The sequence below is a fragment of the Harpia harpyja genome, chromosome 21 (genome assembly GCF_026419915.1).
Source record: "Harpia harpyja isolate bHarHar1 chromosome 21, bHarHar1 primary haplotype, whole genome shotgun sequence".
Lineage (NCBI taxonomy): Eukaryota > Metazoa > Chordata > Aves > Accipitriformes > Accipitridae > Harpia > Harpia harpyja.
The window spans coordinates 4,492,396-4,515,668 of NC_068960.1; the positions used below are offsets into that span (position 1 = coordinate 4,492,396).

A 23,273-nucleotide genomic window follows, 5' to 3' on the forward strand; every position below is an offset into this window, starting at 1 on the left:
CCAGGGTATTCACAGAAAGCCGTCAATATGGAATCCCTGTTGCTAAAATAACTCTGCATTTCTTAAACGCCAGCGTGTGCTTCGTCCCCATCCTGGCCCCCCTTTTCCTGCAGCACTGCGGATGCCCTGTTCCAGTTACAACACAGCCGGCTTTTATCCCCTGCTTCCTGCTGCATGGAGGAACACGCTGGAGACAGCCGATGCCTGTTCTTGCTCAGGCTCTCCGCAGCTGATCTGGGAATGATTTGAAACAAAACCCCTTAGTCCTTTGGAAGCCTCCGTCGCGAAAAATCATTTCAAGTTTATTAGTAACGGCTGCGGCCACACGTACGTGGAAAAAGAAAGCAGTAAAAAGCCAGAAAGGGGGAGGCAATGGTGGTGAAGGCACTTTCTAAAGACAGGGGAGGGATTGCACAGCCCAGAAATAGTTACCAGGTCTCTTGTTTTCCCTCTTTCAGGAGGCGGGCAGCCGCTTTCCCGTGACACTTAATAATTAAAGATAACAAGAAGCACAGTAGATAAAAACAGCTTTCAAAAGCTCCATGGATGGCACTTTTGTTCTGGGCAGAGGAGGATTTATTTGGGGAGAGGTTGTCTCTGTATGACTGGTGGAGCTTTTATCTCCTTTGCTGCTGTGTTTTCATGTTCCCGATGGGCTGTTTGTTGCTCCGGCGGCTCTTTCTGTGCGTGTGCAGGGCCCTGCGTGGATGCTGGACGCAGCTTCTCAGGACCAGCGTTGTTGAAACGGGCCTCCTTGCCCCAAAAAGGTGCCTCGCTTAGCAACCCAACCCAGCTCTTTAGTTAATCCATCCACAGACCCGAGCCATCCGTTCTGCTGCGATTGGCTCCGTGCTCCCCGCGTTCCCTGGATTCAATGGGAGAGGGCTGAAAGGAAAAGCCTCCTCCGTGCCGAGATCCTTTCGCAGGTGGGGGATCGCAAGGGCAGGCTCTCAGACTGGCCGGGGACGAACACTTTTTTTGGCTATGGGACTGGGGATGGTTCCTACAAAAGCATCCTGCTGTTGGGTTTGGGGCGAAGCTTGGTCCCGTTTTGCCGCTTAAAAATACAGCTGCTATTAATAACAGCGTTTGCTTTCTGCAGTGTTTGCAGATAAGAAGGGTGAATACATCTCATAGATCCTTTGCATTTTTCTCTTGGCCACCTCCCTTCTCCCGTGATGCAACGGAGCCTGGGGAAGGGCCGTGCTATAGCATTGCACTGCACTTTCTCTCTCAGGAGGAGAGCCAAGTTACACCCTTGCTCAAAAATCATGCGGGCTGGCCAGTGCTGAGACCCCCCCAGGGGTTGGGGGGTTGCTTTTTTTCTTTTTTTCTTCTTTTTTTTTTTTTTTTCTTTTTTGCTGTAGGCAAGGCAGCTGACAGGAAGATGACTGTTAACTTGACAAGATAAGTCCTTTCAATCCACACAGCCTGTGAACAGGCTATTAAAATTATAATCTAATCCTTTATTAAGGGACTTGAACCCGCTCAGGAAAACGGACACAAGAGGCTTTTGAAATTGTACTGCAACCTCCACCCCATGTGACATTAAATGGTTTCTTACCACAACAGCCAGCCATAAGTGCGCTAATGAAAACTTAATTTTTGGTGTGGATGCTTTACCCCAGGTGAATCTGTCACCTCTCTCCAATTAACTGTGGAATCAAAAAAACAGCCTTTGCTTCTCAAAGAATTTGCGGTGTTTTGCAAAAATTACTGTTGTACGTGGTGAATATTTGCAGGACTGAGACTTTTTTTTTAATTCTGACCTGTGCCAGTACAGTATGTAATAACCAGAACTTGTGGCATCAGCTTTCCTTCACGAATATCCTAAAATTGTCTTACTATGCACATATCATCAATTTTTTTTGTTCCAGCTGGGATGTGGATCTTTCCTAAATACTGCAGGTATTGAACTGTGCTGTGTATTCATCACTTGCCAAATTTAATGTCAGCTTCTTAAGTAGGAAGTGCAGTGTATTTTTGTTCTTCCTTTATTAGTGGATACCAGTTTTTCAGAAATACTAATGCAAAAGAATTCTAAGCCAAGGCTTGGTATTTGGGGTTAAGTATAAATACTGCTTAACCTTCAAACGTGAGAATACACTTTTATCAGCAGAGAAGCAACAAAGCTGAAAACTTCTGTTCTTGGAGATGTAATTTGTTATGCCTCTGCTGTGATTTGCAGTCACGGAACTAGTCAGGAATTCATCATCCCGATCCAGGTCTGTTCTTGGCAGTTTTTTTGCATCCAGGGTGTGTTGCAAGGTGTGCCTCCTCTTGAAGACCAAGAGGGGATGGAGTTGAGTAGGGATTTCTGGCTACTGCATTTGAGGTGATGTGTTTTATGTTGTCCCTGCGAGATTGACGTCATTTCGGAGATCTGGCAGATGGGGTTTGCTGTTACGTGTTTCCCTGGTGCTCTGGGAGCTGCAATAATTGAAGCCAGCATCACCTTGGGTGTGTGTGCAGCTGGCTCGCCAGCCCCAGGGGCAGATGGCTTTGTTGATCCCTCATTAGTGTGGAGGTCAGCTGCAGTTTAAACTGGGAGGGTGGAGTGGCCCTCGCTGCAGGAGGATCTTGTAAAGTTGCGTTGTTGATGTGTCCGATTCCCCAGCCTTCTGCAGGACTGACCGGTATCAAGAGCAGGGTTTGCAGGAGCTGCAGCATCACGGGTGGTGGTGGCAGGATGGTGGTGTCCCTGGAAAGCACTGTTTCAGAGGGTTAGTCCCAGACTTAGACTAAAGTAAAAGGGTTTTTTTTTAAGTTAGAAGGGACTTCTGCATGTTTCTAGGCTTTAAGGTGAGGTTTATGCCTTTGTGTGAGGGAAGGAGATAGGGGTGATCTTGTTCAGTTGAGCTTAAAATACATTTCCTACTTGTCATATAACTAAAAACCTTTCAGGTGCATCTTTTCCAGCAAGTGGCAGTAAGATGGGAGAGGTGGCTATCTCCGTTTTCAACAGGATTGCAAACAATAGTCTGAGAAGAAAAATACTGAAATCTTGAAGCTTAGAGGCCACCCTTTGAGAGTGCTACTGGGGCAGCAAAGGAGCGGAGGATGTTTGGTTGCCTGTTGCGGATCATGCCCAGGTTGTTTTCCAGGCAGGGAACGTTGCAATCTGATACTTGGGGGGTAATCAGAAGTTCTGTATAGGCTCAGAAGAGCCATTCTTCAGCAGTTTTTATGGAGATAGATAGGCTGTAATTAACCGTCCATGGAATCAGCCTGTTTGGAAAAAAAAAAAAGCATGTCCTAGAAAGTCTTAATTTAACCATTGACTCACAGAATAATAAAAGGGAGGGAAGTATTGAGTTTGATGGCTTTCTGCAGATTAAGATAACTTCAGTCTCCCAGGGAAACCTTATCTGGTGGCAGGAGGAGGCGACATCTTAGCAAGCCTCCAGGCGTTGCTGCTAGACATGTGCAGGACCGTGAGATTGGAACTGGGAAGCTGGCTAGACTTAAAATAATTTCAACGTAGCTGCACACATGGAGCATATTTCGAATTTGGTCCCAGAGCACTCTTCAAAATAGAGGATATTTTCCACATTAAGAGTGTTCAGGAAGAAATTTATGGGGTTTGGCAGTACTGAAATTAGGATGAATAAAACGAAGCAGAGTCTTGCACATCGTGGGGTACGTGGGGCTTGGGGTTTCCCTCCTGCTCCACCATTAGTGCTTGCAGATGAACTGCTGAAGCAAACCAAATGCTTCTTCGTATGCAGGTAGACCTAGAGTGGCTGATGCCTGATGCAGGTGTTGTGTGTCATCCAACAGCTCCTGTTCTTGGCCTTCTTCCCCAATAACTTTACACCAAGATTACAAACACTGTCGAGGAGGCTTAGCTATTCTCATTTGTTTTCTGCAAGTGCCAGGTAGTTTTTCATCCCAACGGACACGAAGCAGCAGCAGATGCAACCCCGCAGAGACCGGGAGGACCTCTGTTGCCATCGCTGCACATATGGCCAGCAGAAGCATCTGCTGCCTGGCACTAGAAGGGAGTTGTCTCTCGAGTTGTTTGGTGTGATCTTTATTACGCTGATAGCTGTTGCATGCTGTGGTGCGGTGAAGAAGCTCGTTTTTCACAGCCCTGCTTGGGAGTGGACAGCTGATGCTGAAGCATGAATTGGGGTGATTCTCTGGTTTCATGCCAACGCTAGCATGGCCTTGTGTAAAGCCTGAGAGCTGCCTGGACCCTATGGGCTGTTGGTGCCCATGGCCACCATCCCTCCAGGCAAGCCTCTCCTGGCTCAGGAGTTGCATAGTCCTCTTCCAGGAGTTTGTCCATCGCGCTCCCTTGGTCTAGCGGAAGGTGGTGTAAATGCCATCTCTCTAGATACCTGCCGTCAGCCACCTGAGGCTTCACTGTGCTGTTTGGTCTCACTGCTGCTCCTTTGGGTTGAGAAAACTGAAGGTGATGAGAGGCAGAAGGATGCTTTCAATTTCTGGCTTGTCCTTGTGTTCTTGTTGAGCAGCGAGTCTGAATATGCTTGTTATAACCTCTAGATAGACATTAAAGAAACCCGTTGTGATTTATGCCCTCCTCAGAGTTACAGATAAGATCTAAATGGCCTTGTCACAGCACCATTTAGCTACTAGAGCCAGGATTTAAGTTGTGTTAATTCCGGCTGTTGGGCCAAAAACTCTAGAAGTGCTAGCATAATGTAAATATTTAATAGACTATTGCCATTTAAAAGATTAACAGCTCTCCAGCAACTCTTCAGATGGGCGTCGCTGGGTTGCAGTTCTCTGGTTTCCATCAAGTCAATGAATTTTAGCACTGATCTCCCTGGAAAGCTGATCTAAGCCTCTTCGTCATACTCCGTAGAGTAGGCTTGGCTCTGTGGAAGTTGCTTGTGCTGCAATCCCCCATGGCAGCCTTGCTTTCGATTAAACCTGGGTCAGCCCCAAATGAGGACAATTCAGCCAAATTTGCCTTTTTATTCCCATGCAAACGCATGCTGAAAAGAAAAGCAGCACTGAGAGAACAGAAGGTTGCTGCAGCAGGAATTAGCCCACTGACTCTTGATACTCCTGTGATTTCTAGGAAGATGATGAGAAGATAATCCAGGAGATTCAGAAAGAGGCTGAAGAGGAGCAAAGGAAGAAGAACGGAGGTAAGTCACAGTCTGGACCTGTGCTTTAAGATCAGACTGAGGACGACAGGAGACCACACTGTTCCCAGCTATTGACAAGACTCTGGATTTTCACTGGATTCTTCCCACGGCCTGACTGCTTGCAGGCTTCTCCGTGCATTGCTGTGCTGCACCAAGCATCACCCAAATCTTGCTCCAGAGAGGAGTGCAAGCCATCCCCCTGTTCCTCCTGGGAACCAGTCTAGCTTTAAAGTGCTGTTGCCTGCAGGCTTCAGCTGGGACTGTGGGGAGGCACGAGGCTTGTGTCCAGCTCTCGGTTGGCGCCGGGTGTCACGGCTGCACAGACCTGTCTCCTCTCCACTTGGCAAAGTAGCTGAAGGGCAGCATAACCTCTGTTCTTTGTGGTGGAGGGCACAGGGGCATGCGAGGAGCTGCCCCACAGCCCTGGAAAAGGAGGTGTTTCCCCCTCTTTGTGGTGTGGTATTGATGAAAGGAGCCAACCTGGAAAGCTAGCGCTCTGCTCCATGGTGTCTGGAGCACAGAAGGGGCAAGCAGTGATGCTGTAGAGAGCATGCTTAAGGAACATGCTCGGGGTGGAGGATGCCAATTGCAAATGTAAGACCACGGGCCAAGCTTGGTGAGTTTTTGTTTGTGGGATGACTGGTTCTTTTCTCTCCTCCCTCTGCAGAGAACAGCTTCAAGCGGATCGGCCCTCCTGCGGAAAAGCCCATGGAGAAGATCCAGAGAATTGAAGTCATCCCCAGACCTGTTCCTCAGAACCTCCATCAACCCCGGATGCCCCCTTACCCCTTTGTGCACCCTCCCTTCCCGCTCCCTCCCGTCCGTCCCATGTACAATAACATCCCCCTCAACATCGGCCCTATCCCTGCCCCCTACGTCCCCCCGTTACCTAACATGAGGGTGAACTATGATTTTCCCCAGATCAATGTTCAGCTGGAGCACAACTTGCCTATGCACTTTGGCCCTCAGCCTCGACACCGGTTCTGACCTGGTTCCTACAGCACTTGGCAGAGAGTCACTGCAGGGCAAAGCCAGCCCAGTAATGTCACCCCCCCGTCCTGCTCCAGCCCCTCTCGGTTTAGCCAGCTGCAAGGGGACCTGCTGTGACTCACGCGTACCTGCGCTGCACCCCTCTCTAGAGCTTCTCTGAACCTTTGCCATCAAACATTTCAACCCAACAGGGCTTGGTGCTGCGTTTCCAAGGGGTCTCTCCCTATGTTGGGCATCCAGGTATTTTGATTTGACAAAGCCTGTTAGGCAGCTATTGGGAGGGAAAGTGAGGCTTTGTGGAGTGCAGGGATGCAGCCGTTCCTTGGGGACTTTCCAAAAGTCCTACCTTCCTGCCGGCCAGAGCAGCTGCCGCGGAGTCAAATGAGTCTTGGGGCAAGGGAAGAGAGACTTGGCCTCTGAGTAAGACCTTCAGGAGCAAGATAACCGGAGTCGGCCGCCCTAGCCTTCTGCCTGCGGAGAGGCACGAGGCTGGGGTTCCCATGTTCTCCAGCATCCCTGTAACCTGCTAGCACCTCCCAGCAGAAATAAATTGTTCAAAACCAAATCAATCTAGTGTTTTTAGCATTTCTCGCTCTCCAAGTGGAGTGAGGGGATGTAGCAGCCACCTCCTTGCTGAGATCTTGCTAGGAAGCCCGGAGCCGCGTTCTGTCTCAGGGCTTTAGCAAGTAGCAGAAGACTCGGGCACCCTGATCTTTGGCTGAACTGAACTTGCCCCTTTTGAAGGGCTCAGGTTTTTTTTCCCCCAGAGGTGGGTGCCTCTCAGCTTCCAAAATGTGGCCTTTGCTTTGCCATTCTCATCTGGTACCCCAAATCTCCCCCTGCTTTTGGCAGCAGTCCCCAAACAGCTGGTAGAAGCACCCGGAGCCTAAGCTGCGCCCTTCGTTGCAGAAACTACTTGGGCAAATACCCGGTTAGATGCGTAGACAGTGGTGTGTGATGTGTGCTGTGGCAGAAAAATTAGGAACTACCCCTATAGTTGTGCGTGCAGGCGGCGGTGAGCCGGGAGCCCCCTTAGCTGAACCCCCTGCAACCGAATGGGCAGCTGTAGCTTTGTGCTTCAGGAAGCTGGCTGCTTCTGTGGTGCTTAATAACTTCTGAAGATGTGTGTTTCAGTTTAATTGGCTTTGGAAAAGCGTGTTAAAAGGCAAACGTTGAGTATTGCTGGGCTTAGGAAGCGAGGGTTTAGGAAAAGCAAAACTTCCTTGTAAGAAGCGGAGGGTGTAGTTGCTGGGCTGCGGGAGGAGCGTTGGCACAAAGCCCTTTCCCCACAGCCCTTGGCTGTACTGTCTGGTACAGGCCCCCTCTAGAAAAGAAAATGGTTGGAATGGAAAAAAAAAAAAAAAAATTCCTCCCAGAAACACTGGGCTAGCTTTTAGCAGCCCAGTTGTGCTGTCATTCCCTGGTTTGGTCTGGGCCACATCCTGCTCTGTCCTGCTGGGAACCTGCTGGGTGCGCTTCCCCTCCCGTTAATCCTCGCGGAATTTAAGCATCTAGGTGTCTTTCGGTTTTGTTTGTTTGTCAGGTAAAACTCCCTGCCTCTGCCTGATGGCCTCTGCCAAAATCCTTGCTTACCGCTCCCGGCACAGCACCTCCTCAGGCGTGCAGTGGGTGATGGGTGCGGGGCTGTCGCTGGGGTGCTCCCGGAGAGAGGCAGCCTCCAGCGTGGCCCAGGACAGCATCTGGGGACGGGTGTCCCCAGGAGGGTCTCCCAGAGGGGAATTCCACGCTTTTTGGAGCTGAGTCAGCATTTTCTCGCCTCTGGGTTGAACGTGCGGAGTGCTCTGTTCCAGTTCCTCAGTGCCATGGTCTCTCTAGCATTAATAACCAAGTGGTATTCCCTTGCTGCTATCGTTTGCTTTTTTAATTCTTATTTCTTTCTGGAAGTAGTCTGGGGGCCGCAGGAGCTTATCGCTTGCTGCTCAGCTGGGTTTTAGCCACGTCTAAGTCCTACCTTGCACCAAGTGATTCCTGCGGTAGCCAGGAGCAGGGTGTCCCGTTGGATTTGGGGAGGGCTGGGTTCACAGCATCAGCGGGTGGTGAGAAAATGGACCCAGGTCAGAAGCAGCATGGGCGGCTTCCCCTTATGGAAAGGGAATCCTGTTTGTTTTTTTTTTTAATAGCTGAGATTTTTCTGGGCTCCAGGGCCGGCTTGGATGAGCCCTCGAGGCTTTCTAAAGCACGTGCCTTTCTCTGGCAGGGCGGTCGTGGTTGTCCCCCAGCACGTGCCTGTGCAAAGGGGGGGTCACGCAGTGGAGGTGGGTCGGGCAGCCGGGGCTCAGCTGCTGAACCGGTGGCCCAAACTGCGAAGGAAACGTGACGTGTCGCACAGCACTGCGTAGCTGGGAGCACAAGCGAAAAAACGATGGTCTAATCCCATTTTTTGGTGCGTGTCGAGAGATGCGCGGACGTCGAGAACTAAGCCTTGGCAGAGGGAAGCGAGAGATGGAGCGAGAGGGATGGAGAAACGTCGGGCAGAGGTGGCGTGGGGAGGTTGGTGTCCGTGGTCCGTCCTGCTTGGGACGTGAGCGTCTTCTGCCGTGGTGCAGCGGTCACGGTCCTGGAGGAGCCCGGTAGAGGTAGGGGGAGAGACGACCGCTGTCCCCATGTCCCCTGCAAAACCGTGAGCTTATTTTGTGTCTAAGAGAAGAGAAATCGGTGCTCGGTCTGTGATGGGGAGATGCACTGCGCCCAGCAGCCCCGAGCGATGGGCTTAGCCCTCCACCCGGTCCTGGGGCGACGCTGGGCTCCCGGCGCTGCTTCTCTTCCTGAGGAAACACCCATTTCACCAAAAATTACTCCGCAGCCAAAGCACGTCGCTGCTTCTCCCCTCCAACCCGAGAGACCTCGAGTTGTGGTTGCTGATAGCACTTGGATCTGTGTTGATTTATTTTAAAAAAAGAAAAAAAAAAAACCAAAAATTTCTGCACAACCACCAGAGCGATCTGTGATCTGGTCTCTAACTCCTGCACCTGTTTTCCCACCCACCCCACCATCCTTGAAACCATTTGTCCTTTAAAAGGCGACTTGGAGGTTGCCGTGCCCGGGCTGATTCCATAACAGGTACTTCTTATGGTTAATTGCAGTGTCCCACTTTACTTGCCTTAAAGGTGGAGAGAGAAACTTAGTATTTGCACTTAGCAAAACATTATGTTAAAAGAAAGAAACCCTGTAAAGATGTGCATGTTCTGCAACTTTGTATAACAATAGCTGAAAATAAATAGGTGGTTTATTAAAAAAAAAAAAAAAGCCAAAAAAAAAATTTTTCTTTACCTTCTGGTAGTAAACTGTTCTAATATTCTGTGTGTAAAAAGTTCCTGTATTATATTGTAATTTGAATTTTTTGTAAATAAATTTGTGCACTCTGGCTTTTACCTCTGTGCTGTCGTTACAGCCGAAACCTTGTCCTTCCATCCTGACTGTGCCGGCTTGGTGCTGGGGCTAATGACAGGCAGCAGCAGGGACGAGGAGGCAGGGCTGTTTTGCCAGATCTCAGCCTGCGCAGTTGAAAACTCTGCAAGTTACGAGGCAAAACCCATTTGACCCTCCTGGAAAAGCTTAATACGTTCCACATGCTCCCGAGGAAGAACTGGACGGGATAGAAAATGGTTTCCAGTCGCTCCTTTAAATGGAAACCAGGATGTGTGGGGGGAAAGGATGCGGGGGGGCTTTTCCCCTCTTGCAGGAGCAATGGTAAACGCAGAATCCGGCCTTAAAAGCAAAAGGAAATGTGTGTTGGCGACTGGGGGAGAGGGGAAGGTTGAGGGTCCTCCCTGCCGCGGTCCAGCGGCTCCGGAGCCCCTTCCCTGTGCCGGCAAACCCCCCCGCCTGCCTCCCCCCCAGTCCGGGTGTCACGGCCGGGTTTGCTCGTGCACACGCGGGTGTCGCTGGCGGGACGAGGGCGAGCGCGTGGCAATGGGAGCTGCTCGGCGTTTCCTTAATTTTCCCCCTTTGTATTAAGGCACGAACATCCTTCCTTCGTTCGGCCCTTGCCGCGGTGCTTAAACCCGTGTCCGAAGTTGAAGGTCTTTCCTATACCAACTTTAGATTTTACAAACCAAACGGGAGCCCGTCGGTGACCTGCGGGAGATGACGGGCAGCGAAGGGGCTGGCTGCTCTCGGCACGGGTGATGGAGTCGGCCCCCGGCCCCTCCGTAAGCACGTGCTGCGCCCCGTCTTCGTCGCCGAAACTGAGGTTGGCTCAGCATCAAACCTGAGTGGGCTGGTGGAGTTTTAGGGCTGGGTTGGGCTGTCTCAGGAGGGCTGGGGGCACATCCCGGCTCCTCCGCCTGGATGTCCTGTTTTGGGCTGGGCTTCCCACCTCCCTCCCATCCTTACATGTGTTTTTTTTTTTAATCTTCCCCTTCTCCGTATAACCAAGCAGAGGAGGACGGGGCTTATTGCTGAACCCCACCATGCCATGTATCCAAACCCAGCATCCCATCGCTCTTCTCTCCCAGCAGGTGCCTCCCCCTCACGGCCATCGTATGGGGGGGGGAAATATCTGAGCCCGAGGGAAAAAAAGCAGCTTCTTCGCAGCGCTGCCAGGCTGAAGGGGGGCATGGCTTCGCTCCCAGCTCCGAGGGCAGGAGAGCTGGTTTATCTCCCTGACCCATGCGTGGGGCACCCGTCCTCAAAGATGCCCCTGGCCTCGGTGGCTTAGGGCTGCTCTGAGCATCTCCCGAGGTGATCCAGCCTCAGCTTTAAGCCTGCTGGGTGGAAATGAGCCTGTTGGTCGCTGTTCCCTTCCCACCAACTCATCTGAGCTTTCTAGACCCAGCTCAAGCTTCGTGAAACGATTTGGCCCCCAAAGGCTCCGCCACCCCAAATGCTCCATGCTCACGTTCACGCAGAACCACGCACCGCTGCTTGTATCCGAATGCAGGTTTTATTTTTTATTCATCTTTCTCCATTTGAAGCTATTTTTTTTTAAGTTATACAAATGGCACTTACAAAAAAATAATAATAAAAAAAAAAAAACCAAAACCAAAAAACGAACAAACCCAAAACTTAAAATTTTCAGAGTGAGATGGTTTTCAGAGTCACAACACCCGATAAGAGGAGACAGGAGAGATGTTGACCTAGTGTCACACGGAAGAAGCCGGAGCGGGAGTTAACATGGTTCGAACTGCGATGGGGGAACAGCGAGGAGGCGACACGGGGACGGGGTGAAGGCCAGCGAAAAGTGTGCGCGCCAAGTCACAGGGTCACTCAGGGCTTCATCAAGACACTCGGTCCTTCGAGGGCCAGCGCGGTCCCCGGGTGAGCCGGAACGCAGGCAGCCCCTGGATGTGAGCGCGGAGCCGAGGTAGAGTCCCAGCCGGGATCCCACTGCGCCGGCGAGGGACCCCGGCCCGGAATTGTGCCCCTGGCAGGGCGACGGGTTACTCGCTCTCCCAGCTGAGAGTTTAGCACCAAGCTCCTACGGGAGGGTTAGCCCTCCGCATGGCTTTAAGGCTGATGAGCCCCTACCTCGCCTCTGGAGATAGAGGACGAGCCCTGTTTTGGCACGGCAGCGATGCCGCGAGCACCCTTGGCGTGGGGCGGCGGGGGGGTGGGAGCCCGCGGAAGGGGCGAAAAGGCTCCTTGGTGTGTTTGCAGGGAGCAAATACCGACCCCGGGAAGGCCCCAAAGGATAAAGTGCCTTTCAACACCCTAACGAACACGTCAGCATCACCCGTTACAAACAGCGTTATACTCTAATGCAGACCTAGTACAGACAACAGCTGGTAACACAGTGCCATGGAGAGCATATATAAATAGAGACTAACAAAAATACTGTTTTGGTCTTTTTTTTTTTTTCTTTTTTTTTTTTTTTTTTTTTTTCCAGTAGGGTTGCGATGGCATGAGAGCCAGGCCCCGGGGGCGGCGGGACGGGGAGCTGCCCTCCTCGGGGGAGCCCGTGGGAATGGGCGCTTCCTAATTCAACATTAGGTGTTCAGTGATTTGCTTCACTGTTCCAGTATTTTAGGAGAGAAAAAAAAAAAAAAAGAAAAAAAAAAAAACAACAACAAAGGTACTGAGCAAATATCACTGTGCAAAGTTTGCTAAGGAACTTTTTTCTATTCTGTAAACCAAAATCTGCAGTTTATGCTTCCAGCCACCACCCGGGGATGGGGGGGGGGGGGGCTGCATTGGCCAGCCGGGCTCCCACAGGGACCAAAGCCCATCGGCGCTGGAGGTGGGCTGGATGAAGCCCCCCACCACCCTGCATCCTCCCCCCCCCCCCAACGCCATCCCCTCCCAGGCACAGCAGCCTTGGGGCAGGCGCCTGCCAGGCTGGACCCACCGTGGGGGTCTGAGATGCTTCTCCAGAGCCAGAAGCACAAGGAGGGGCAGAGGGACACAAGGAGCACGGGGCTCCATGAGATGAAAGGCTGAGGCTTTCCAGACGGGATCACCCTAAAAAAATCATTTCCAGATGCATGGGAGGGAGGGGGGCAGCTTGCTGGCCCTTCCGCAGGGACACGTGCCGGCACACGCCAGCCCCATCCCCAGGGATGCTGTGATATGTAAGGTCACCTCGTACGGCTCAGCTGGGGATGAATCCTGCCCCGAAAGGCAGGAGCGGAGAGAAGCTGCCGGGAGAAGCCGGCTGAGCCCAGCACCGTCACTCTGCCCCTGGTTGGAGCGGGACAGGATGGGACGGGTGCTCCGGGGGACACTGGCAGCACAGACCGAGGTGGTACCAGCACTGATATGGCAGAAGCGAGCACAGAGGTGATCTTATTCCCTTTTTTCAGTTGAGGAGAGGAAAATAAACTACCTAAGGTGATGCTCGGGGCTGGGAGGGGGGTACGGCAGTTTCCAAGCCCAGCAAACCTGGAGGGAGGCGGGGGGGGGGGGGAATAGAGACAGACCCTTCTACAAAGCTATAGGCAGGCTGCCCCATCACTTTTCCAGTTCTTACAGAGATTTATGGAGACCCACCTCCCACATAACGCACCGACTCTAGGGTGGGAGGGAGGGAAGGGCAAGCCGGTCGGAAAATCATTTTACAGAGAGGAGAAACAAAACCCAAAAGAAAAAAAGGACGGAGGAGGGGAAAGAAAAGTTGGCAATGGGAGGTACGCTAAAGTGCATTAATATTCCCAGAGGGTGGAGGCGTCAATGGCGTCGGCGGATGCCTTGAGGACCCCGGCATGGTCGCCCTTCAGGTATTTGCCATTGATTTTGATAGCCACTTTGTTATAGTCGCAGAACTCAAAAAAGAAGTCCACGGGGGTGTCGCTGCTGCTGGTGACGGACGACTCGCTCCCCACCATCCAGTACTTCCCGGTGGCATCTGCAGGCAGAGGGAGAGGGGACAAGGCGGCCCCGTGAGCCACCACGGGGACCCCAACGGCCGTCACCCCCCCCCAGCCCGTACCCACCCCCGGGGACTCACCCTTGATGTTGTAGGCTCCATCGTTGAACTCCAGCTGGAAGACGTCGTAGGAGGAGCGGTTGGAGTCCAGGGTGCCGGTCACCTTCCGGCACCCGATGAAGCCGTGCTCGCCGCGGAGGACGATGATGGGCCTGTTGATCAGCTTCATCACGAAATGCTCCGTCTCGCCTGCGCCGGAGGGGAGAGGGGCTGTGAGAGCGGGCCGGGGGGGTTGCAGAGCCTGGACGCTGGCTGAACCCCCCCCTTCCCCATTTCTCACCCACCCCATCTGTCCCCCCATCTCACAGCGTGTGAAACGGTCATTAAGAAAAGTTATTGCCTGCATCCCTGAGCATCACTTGGAAGAGAAGCCTGGCTCGGGGAGGGGGAGGACTTTGTTCGTCCCCTGGCACCCCAGCGTGGCGCGGGGGTCCCTAAGGGGGTCCCTTACCCGCCGTCTCCATGGAGGCCGCCAGCTGCCCGTTCTTCTTCGCCGTCACGTACTTGCCGTTGGCAGCTTTCAGGGTGATGCGCTTGTCGCACCACTCGATGTCGAAATAGCAGCTCGCGTTCCTGCGGGGGCAGAGGGGGCGGTCAGCGGGATATGACAGACGGGCGCCCTGCCAGTGCCACCCTGCCGGCTTAGAGAGGGCCACGGCTGGATCAGGAGACCCTGATTCGATCCATTTTTTTGTGGGATGAGCCACATCGTGGTGGCCATCCGGATGGGAAGCCCTCGCCTTGCAGGCAGGCAGCCAAATGCACTTTTGGGGTTTCCACCCGGCTCTCAGCTAGCGTAGGGTTGAACGGCAGGGTGAAGTATTTCGACAGCCCCAGCCAGCCGGGAAGGATTACGTGGCCCGAAGGACTTCCCGAGCATTGCGGGCGGCAAGCCTCAACCCGGCCCCAGCTCTCCGGGGAATTCACTGCCTTCGCTGGGAAGTGTTTCAGGGCAAGCGCCTCGGCTGGAAAATCCCCCTTGGATTCCCCTGGGAGAGGCAGAGAGGTCCCCGAAGCCCAGGCATGACCCAGAGCCGCCGGGGACAGGGGACTCACTTTGTGGAGGCGGTGGACTGGATGCCCCCGTTGGAGGTGAGGGTCCAGTACTTCCCAGTGTAGGTCCTGAAGGCGCATTTCTTGGTGTCCTTGTTGATCTCCAGCTGGTAGGTCTCCTGGTCGCCCTCCTCGTCTTGGTTGGCCGAGAGGTCCATCCCTGCGGGGCAGAGGCAGATGGAGGTTGGGGGGGACACCGGAGGGGGGACCCCAACCCACCTCCGGCAGGTCCGGGCGCGGGGGAAGCCAGGGAAACCCAACTGAGCAGACGTCCCGCTCCCCTGGGTGAGCTTTGGTGACTCCCATATCCCTCGCACGCATCTCCCCTCTGGCATTTTGGGTTCAAATCCAGGTTTTTATTTGGCTGCTTGAGTGTTAAGGCCATAAACGAGGGCTGGACTGAGCTGAGGCAGCCGGGAGCTTCAGCTCAGGGCTCTCCAGCTCCATCACGATTAAGCACCGAGCAAAGACCAACTTAGATATTTCACACAGGAAAGGGCTGCAGTTTTTTCCCCGGAGGTGACAGCCAGGTTATTCAATCCATTAGCAGAGGCCGCCACACCACCTATGAATCCCCAGCTCGTGGCATGTTTAAGGACCGTGGCACCGTTTTTCATCCGTAAATTGTCACAGCCCATTGGGACGGCGAAGTTTGCAGGGAGAGGAGCCTCGGGAAAGTCCTGAGGCAGCCAAGCCCTTCCCTGGCTCCCAAAAAACCATCGGCACCAGCCTGTCCCCCAGCCGGGATGACCCGTCCCTGCACCAAAGGGACCAGAGACAGCATTGCCCCGGCAGCCTCGGAGGTGGATGCAGCCGGTCCCGGGGCCAGCGGCCACAGTCCCGGGGCCACCACCGGCCCCCCCGGGGCCACGTGCACATCCACCCACAGGCACTGAGCCCAAGCAAACCTGCTTAGTCAGGGCTGGCGGGGCCAAATCCTCTCCAGAGCTCTCCCGCTCGGTGGATTTCTGCCTAAAAATACTTCGGGGATTCAAGTCACAAGCCGTAGCCCGGAGCCAAAGCAAAGTGGCCGAGCTGCCGTGTTGGGTTTTGGGGAGGGAGCCGTGGTGAGGTGCTCAGCCCCGCTCCTCTCTGCCTGCGTACAGCTACGATGAGCAGAGACGGGCCCCAGTACCACCAGTGGGGCATGGGTCTGTAACCAGTGAGAGCAGCCCGGGGAGGGGGGATGGCGATACAGACTGCAGTTTAGAGGAACTGAATGAGTTTTTCAGAGCAGAAAGCACCCGCGTCCATCCCCCACTGCATGGGTGCTACGGGCTCGAGTCCAGCCACGCACCTGGTCCTGGAAAGGACGCAAAGCGTGCGTGCAACCTTTCTGCCCAAATCTGCCTTTTCCTGGAGCCAGGAACCTGCTTGCGGGGCTGGCAATGCGTTCAGCCCCACGCACCTCCGCAGCGCGTTGCCTCCCAGTTTCTCGGCTGCTGGGATTTCAAGCATTGCAATACACGGTTGCTGGGAAGGCTTCAGGGACCACAGCCTCGGTGGCTCTTCTGCACTGGAAAGCCACCAGCAAGTCCCACCAGCTGTACCCAGCAGGTGCTGACCCACCTGGGGAGGGACCATCTACCTCCATACACCAGCTATCGGCCTTGGAAATGGAGATATCTTCCCCCAGAAACTGCAGACACGGCTACCTGGCGGCTTCCCATTGCCCCATCTCCCAACAGGCATCCCCATCCAGTGGCTTCCAGGGAGCAGCCTCCGCTTTGCAGCCTCTGCTTTGTGTATCAGCCTCCCACCTTTCCCAAAGGGATTGGGTTTTGAAGCCTTTCCTTTGTTAGCTGTAATCTTATCTCCCACGCCCAAACTGTCCTACGGCTGCCACACGGCTGCCTGTTCACAGCATCCCCTCTCCCACCCGGCATCCTCCAGCACCTTCCGCAGCTCCTGACGGATAACGCAGCCCCCCCGGCGCTTTGCTCCCCAGGGTATTTGGGGCAGCGTGGGGTTGGGGGGGGGCAGAGGGGTGCTGCACAGCCACCAACCCCAGCCCCACCGGCCAAGTCCTCGACTCGCGCGGTTGTCCCACACTCGCCGCCTCCCAGGGCTGCTGCCGGGGGCCGAGCTGGCGGATGGGTGGAAACATTTGGTTTTGATTTTGCACCCCCGCCGGGAAAGCAGCGCCGCGGCAGGCTTCTCCAGCCCCCTCGAGAGCCATACAACTGCCTGCTCGACGGAGAGAGGGGCTCTGCGGGGGCTCACGGAGAGAGACTGGGCTGCGGGAGGGGATGCTGGGGGATGTAGCCCACCATCCAAGGCTACCGGCACCCCTGAACCCCCCCAAACCTGCAAAAGCCGCTGCTGCGGTTTGCGGGGAGGGGAGGGAAGCGAGCGGCTTTTAGGGAAAGAGCTCCCTGACCTGCAAGGCACCATGATGGGGAGAGCCTAGGGGGGATGCTTTGTTCCGCGGAGCGGGATCGGATGGGCTGGCGACAAGACGACGAGTGCCGGGAGCTTCCCAACACCGTCCCCTCTTCCCCAGAGACCCCCGCCACAGAGCACGGCGAACCCACCAGCCTCCCCACCCCGCTGCCGTGCGACTGCCCACGCTCTCGCCGTTGCGCCGAGGTTTTTGGCTTTCCCCGGGCCCTCGGCGGCAGGAGGGTCTCCCACCGCCCCCTCCCCGAAAGCGGCGCTGGGTTGGGTTACACCGACTCAGCGGAAAGGAATGCAATTACGGCTGTAACCGAGCTGGAGCAGGAGGTTTGGGGGGTCAGAACCGGGCAGGATGGGAGAAACACTGGAAGAAGCATGGGCTGAGAGGTGGTAGGACCATGGCGGGTCCAAGAGCGATGTCCCCATGTCCCCACGGTGGAGGACAGAAGCTGTCCCTCCTGCCACCCCCCCACCACCCCCCCTGATTTTTGCAGCCCAGGGCTGTGGCAGGGAGCCGGCGTCCGCCCGCTCTCCCGCAGCGCCCGGCCGAGCCGCTGCAATCACGCTTTAATTACTGCTCTTGGTAAATTTACAGTCTGGAGCCGGCACCGACTCTGCCTGACCTTGACGAAGCTGCTAATTACAGCTGGAGGCGGGAGGGGGGCGAGCACTCGGAGGCAGGGCGGCGCTTCGGGAGGGGGGGGGAAGAGCGGAGGCACGCCTGTGCCCCCCAAAATTCCCCGCGTGGGATGGCCTTCGGCTGTGTCTGCAACATGCATTTGCTATGGGGGTCTCGGGGAGGATGCAGAGGCTGGAGGTGGGAGCTGGGGGGGGGGCTGAGGCGTGTGTGTGTCCCCCAGGGCTTCTTAACACTGAGTCCCCCCAAACCAGCTCCCTGGACTCGAGGTCTCAGCGAGCTGGGGCAGGGCAATGGGGAGGAGAGGCAGCGCTGGAGCAGGAAAGGGCTTCCCAAATCCTCGGCTGCCGAGGTTTCCAGCCGCTGCCAACCCCGCGGGTTTGCAGGATCGATGCCCCAGCCCTCGCTGCTCTCCAGCCCAGGACGGCGGATACACACGGAGGCCTGCGGCCATCCCAGAGCACGCACGCACCTTCCCCACCTCCCAAAGAGACAAGCTTCTCCCACCTCAAGGAGCAGCAGTTTGCTGTGGCCGTGCCAGCCTCCGTGCCATGAGGGGCTGCAGACCCAGCGTGGGGGGCATTTATGGCACGTGGAAGACTTTCCCTCTACGTTAAACTCACGCGGAAGGTGTCCTATGAGCCATCCCGGGATGCTGGTGAGACCCAGTGGGACGCGCTCCTCGGAGAGGAGGCCAAGAGCCTGGAGGACCACGGCCAACCGGTGGGACAAGCCAACCGGAGTAGCCCCCCATGCCCAGACCCACGGGGAGCAGACCCACACATCAGGAGCTGCCTGCTCCCTGCCTTTCTACGGCTGGGAGCCCACAGGGCTCGCAGGCAGCTGCCAGCCCTGCCCAGCACCAGGAGCAGACGGGACGCTGCACCTTTCCCATCCTCCAACTCCCCAGAGGCTCCCCTTCAAAAAACCCACGGTTATGCCTAAAAAAAAATAAAACCCGAGCCCACCTCCCTCCGAGGGAACACCGGCAGCACCCCGCAAAGCCCCCCGAGCCCTCGTGGGTGGCAGGGCAGGGTTTCGGGTCCTCGTGCCCCAGCAGCTCAGGGGATGCTGCAGCCAGCTCTGCCCGTGCAGGTCAGGTCCGGTCTCCCTGCAGGGCTTTGGCACCCTCCACCCCACGCCGCAGCCACGCACGTGCCTCGAGACTTGTCCCCTCCCTGCCCTTCGGATGGGCTTATGTTGTCCCCGTACATAAATCCAAGCACGTTGTTGTCTAAAAGCAAAGCCTGGAGCACCTGGGGACCGTGCAGCTCTGCAAGGGGGTCACAGGCAGGGGTGAAACACAGATTTCCTGGAAAACCCACCCCTCCTTCCCTATGGATTTCCTGCGGCTTCGTGGTATCGCCAAGTGCCAACATGCCACTTGGCACCTCTGGATGAAAACCTGCGGCTGAGGCCACGTGTCCCCCAGTTGTGCCCCCCCCGCCCCGGAGCTGCGTCTCCCCACCTCGCTGCGGCACTGAGATGAACCGGGGGGGGGGGACGGTGGAAATTGGTTGTGGCTGCACACCACCGATCCACCCCGTGCCCAGAGGACCCCTGGCCCCAGAGCAAAGCTCCCCATCACCAAACTGGCATGCCCAGGCACGTTCCCGTCACCGCACTGTTCCCTCGCCCCCCTCCCCGGACCCCTCTTCCCGAAATGCCTCGCTCCCGAGTCGGCCCATCCTCTCCCCCCATGCGGATGGGGGAGGCAGGCGGCACACCTCCGCCGGGCGGGGGGCTGGCGGGGGGCTGGCAGGGGCCCAGCGGAGCGGGGAGGACGCCAGCGCTCTGCCCCTGGGGACCCTCGCGCCCACAAAGGGCTCTTTGTTGCCGCAGCCGGGGCTAGAAAGGAGCCATTGAGCCGGGGAGGAGGCTGCTTTCTGCCGGCAGAACCCCGACTCGGCTCCGTTTGAAGGTGCAATGGGGAGATGGGGGCTCTCACGGAGCCCGGGGCTCCCCGGGGATCCCGTCCTCCCGCAGCTCGAGGCAGGGGAGAGGTGCCAGGGCCACCCCCAGCCCCAGCCCCGGTGCAGAGAGGCAGGGGCACCCACCGTATGCCCCCACCCCACACCCTGGGATGGCCGGCGTCGTGGTCCCCAGTGCCCTTGTGTGCAGGGGATGGTGACGCCGGCCATGCCAGGGCCAAGGAAGAGACTCCAAGCCAGGAGCTGACTCGGCACTCGTGGGACAACGTTCTCCCCAAGGCTGGACCAGCTCCAGCTCCCAGCCAGGGAAGCCACAAAAGCCCCGTGACCCCATCCCCGCTCCTCCCATGAGGCAGGAATGGGGGGGGGGGGGGATGACCACTGCTATCCCCGCTCCCTCTCCGACTCCCCACGGGCACGAGCTGCCTTTTCCCAGGAGCCTGCAGCGAGCCACAGCCGCTCCCTGCCCGCATCCCGCATCCTCCATCCCCGGCGGCCTCCAGCGCATCTGCCAGCAGCGCGGCGCTTATCAGCTCAGCGTGGGGAAAGGGCTGTCTGCAACCGCTTCCTCCGACGGCTGTTTTTCGGCTGCCTTCTCCGTAACCTTGGGAAAAGGCGCTTTCCCGACACGAGAAGGGAGGGCGAGCCCCGGAGAGCTGCAGCTCGCAGTCTCTCGCCGCTGCCAGGCAGGATAAACCGGGTGGAAACGGTTTTTCTGGCCAAAATGGATTTCAGCGAGGATGTGCAGACCCAGCGCACCCCTCCCCGCCGTGTTTTGCTTGGAAAGGGGCCGGGCACAGCCAAGAGCCCCCTGTTGCTGGGGAGATTTGCAGCCCCCCCCCTTTCCCACCCTCCACTCCCCCCTTCCATCCCGAATCACACAAAGCCGGCGGGTCTGCCAGCAGCGCTCCCACCCGCGCCGTGGGGTCCCCCGCTGCCGCCGCCCCATCCCGCACATCTCCCCCCACATCTGGTTTTCCCATCTCTGGTGACAAAGGGCTGCAGCAGCCCTTCCCCCACGGCGCTGCGGCAGCCTCCCGCCATCGCCATCCTCTTCTTCTTCCCCAAACCCCTGCGTCTGGGCAAATAGTCCCCACCGCCCATCTTTGCAGGCATTTTTCTTTTGTTTTGTTTTTTAAGGAGCTGCTTTGCAGGGTAGGATTTGCTCTCAGAAAGGAGAAAGGCGGGTGAGCTCCCTGCAAGGAGCTGCCCAGGCATGGATGGGGGTTAAGCTGCAACCTTGAAATATTATATATACACACACAAAAAGAATTCCCCGCTGCTTGTTCCTCCAGGCTTTGCTGCAGCGAGGCATGCTCGCACCCATCCCGCGCCCAGCGTGTGCCGGCCTGACTTGGCACGCCGGTGATGCGCCCCGGGGCTCCCACCCCGGCCCGGCCACGGCACGCAGCCGCGCACCTCCAGCATCGTCCTGCCTGCAGAGCGGGGACCCCCACCCCGTCCTCCAGCAAGCACCCCTTAAGCTGGGGGGGGCAGGATACACGCTGGGTGCTCGAAGGCGGGTGGGCAGCCGTGTGCCCGGGGAGCTGCGCCGTGTGGCCACGACCTTCGAGGCAGGCGGTGCGGTGGGCTCTCCGGCGAGCGGAGGGGACGGGGACGGGCGGCACAGCGGACACGGAGGGACGGCTGCCTTTGTGCGGGTGGATGTAGGTCACGGCTCGACGCGAGCATTTTGGCGAAGCCATTTTTGTAACGCCGCCGAGGCCGGGAGGGTGGGTGGCACCCACTCCCCCACCCACCGGGGATCGCAGCCCCATGGGGGGAACTGCAGCCCCATGGAGGGGGGGGGGAGCACAGCTTTCCCCCCCCCCCGGGCCCCGCTCTGCAGGGTGTGTGGCTCAGCGATGCTCGGGGAAGGGGGAGTTTGGTGGAGGCTTTGTTGGGTGAACAATGAGCTCTGCAGGTAGGAAGGCACGGCCAGCAGCCCTGCCTCCTTCACGGCAAGGGAAGACGCCATCCAGCCCCCCCCCAGCCCCCCCCCAATCCATCCCTGCACCCCAAGGCAGGCCCTTCACCATTCCTCCCCCACCCAGGGCAGCCTGCGGAGGCGATGCCGCAGGGATGGGGGTGCTGGAGGGATGGGGTCCCCCAGGCAGGGGATGCTGGAGGGATGTGGGAGGGGGAAGGGAGAGGAAGGTGGGAGGATGATGATGGAGGGATTGGGGGAGGGACCGCGGGCAGCCACGCTGGAGAGGTGCGGGGGGGGGGGGTGCCCTGGGGAGACGGTGACTTCAGGGGAGGGGTGTAGGGATGGTGGGTGAGAAGGGGGTCAAGCTGGGGGGGGGGGGGGAGACCCTAAAGAGGTGATGGCAGAGAGATGCAGGGGGGCACCCTGTGGGGCTGCTGCTGCAGGGAGGCAGGGGATGCTGGAGGGACGGGGAGGGGGGCTGGCAGTGCTGCAGGGGGGGCCACTCCGGGGTGGCGGTTCTGGAGGGACGCAGGGGGGACCCCCCGGGGCGGCGACCCCCCAGAGACCCCCCCTCCCACCCCGTCCCCTCGTACCTTGCCGGGTGGAGACATTCCTGTCGTTGCCGGCTCGGAGCACGACCTGCGGGCAGCTCTGCTCGAGGGCGAAGAGCTCATCCTTGCCCACCTTGGCGCTTTTGCCCGCCTTGAGGGTCCCGCTGGGTCCCGAGGGGGCGAGGGTACCGACCCTCCCCGTCGCGAAAGGCCACCTTCCCGCAACGAAACTCGAGGGTGAAGGCGGTACCGGGCTCGGCGGCGGGCACCAGGCGGCCGTCGCTGCGGAGCAGGCGGTGGTCGCAGCTCTGCAGGCTGTACCGCTGCTCCACGAAGAGGAGGGTGATGAGGGCGTCCACGCCCCACGGCACGTCGCGGTCCACGGCCAGCTCGTCGCGGCGGGGGTCCCAGGTGGGCGTAGCGCTTGCGGGCCAGGCTGTAGAGGTTGGCCTGGGGATGCATGGCCAGGTGGACGCTCCATTTCTCCGCGGCCGAGACGGCGGGGGCGAAGCAGGAGAGCCGGTCCTCGGTGCCGCCGAAGAAGCGGCGGTGGGGCTCGGACTGCAGCGACCAGCGCCCGTCGCCGTGAGCCACCACCAAGAAGCGACAGTCGGGACCCGGTTCTTCGCTGTCGCAGCTCACCCGGCCGTCCTTATCGGCTGCCAGGTACCGGCCCAGGTGGCTTTTGAGCAGCACGGCGCTGGAATCCTCCCCGTCCTGCTCCAGCGTCCAGATCTGCTTCTTCTTCATGCTGGCGGCCGAGGCGTTCACCTTGAAGCCGAAAGCCTCCGCCGTCAGGTACTTGTTGCTGCAGTTGATGAGCCCGAACTGGATCTGCACCGGCTCCGCCGTCCCGTTCGCCGTCATCCTGCTCCGACCGCTGCTCCTGCCGCCGCCACCGACCGCCGCGCCCGCCCCGCCGCCGCCTTTATAGCCCCGCCGCCGCACCGCCCCCCGCCCCCGCCCAACGGGGCCGCCCCCCCCCGCCGCCGCGACCCCCGCCCGCCCCTTCCCCGCCGGCCGCTCCGACCCCCCCCCGCCCCGGCTGGCCGCAGAGCCCCGCGGCGGGGCAGGAGCCCTGCCGCTGCAGCCAGAGGCCCCCCCAGTTGCAGGACCACCACCCCCCCCCCCCCTCCCTGCGAGACCCCGCTGCGCCGCAAGAGCCTTCCCTGCCTTGCAAAAGGCCCCTTGGAATTGCAAGACCCACCCCCCCCCATCTTGCGAGACCCCCACTGCGTGGCGAGACCCCTCCCAGCACCGCGGGAGCTTCCTTGAATTGC

The 23,273-nt window shown here is 57.7% G+C and overlaps 2 protein-coding genes across 5 annotated transcripts in view; one reads left to right on the forward strand and one right to left on the reverse strand.

Moving 5' to 3' along the window:
• The window catches only part of RNF216 (ring finger protein 216), an 82,738-nt gene extending 73,361 nt beyond the window's left edge, over window positions 1-9,377 (forward strand). For all 4 annotated transcript variants that reach the window (XM_052772631.1, XM_052772632.1, XM_052772634.1 and 1 more), the window contains exons 16-17: window positions 5,051-5,120; window positions 5,788-9,377. In XM_052772631.1, the coding sequence (XP_052628591.1) occupies window positions 5,051-5,120; window positions 5,788-6,107 (390 nt within the window). In that variant the 3' untranslated portion in view covers window positions 6,108-9,377. The remainder of the gene's footprint in view (window positions 1-5,050; window positions 5,121-5,787) is intronic.
• A 1,620-nt stretch (window positions 9,378-10,997) lies between these two features.
• FSCN1 (fascin actin-bundling protein 1) lies at window positions 10,998-22,901 on the reverse strand. Its single transcript, XM_052773134.1, is given in 7 exon segments — window positions 10,998-13,413; window positions 13,516-13,683; window positions 13,946-14,067; window positions 14,551-14,707; window positions 22,036-22,177; window positions 22,179-22,400; window positions 22,402-22,901. Coding segments are annotated over 7 exon segments (1,473 nt in total). The 5' UTR covers window positions 22,861-22,901; the 3' UTR covers window positions 10,998-13,210.
• Between the last annotated feature and the right edge of the window lie 372 nt (window positions 22,902-23,273).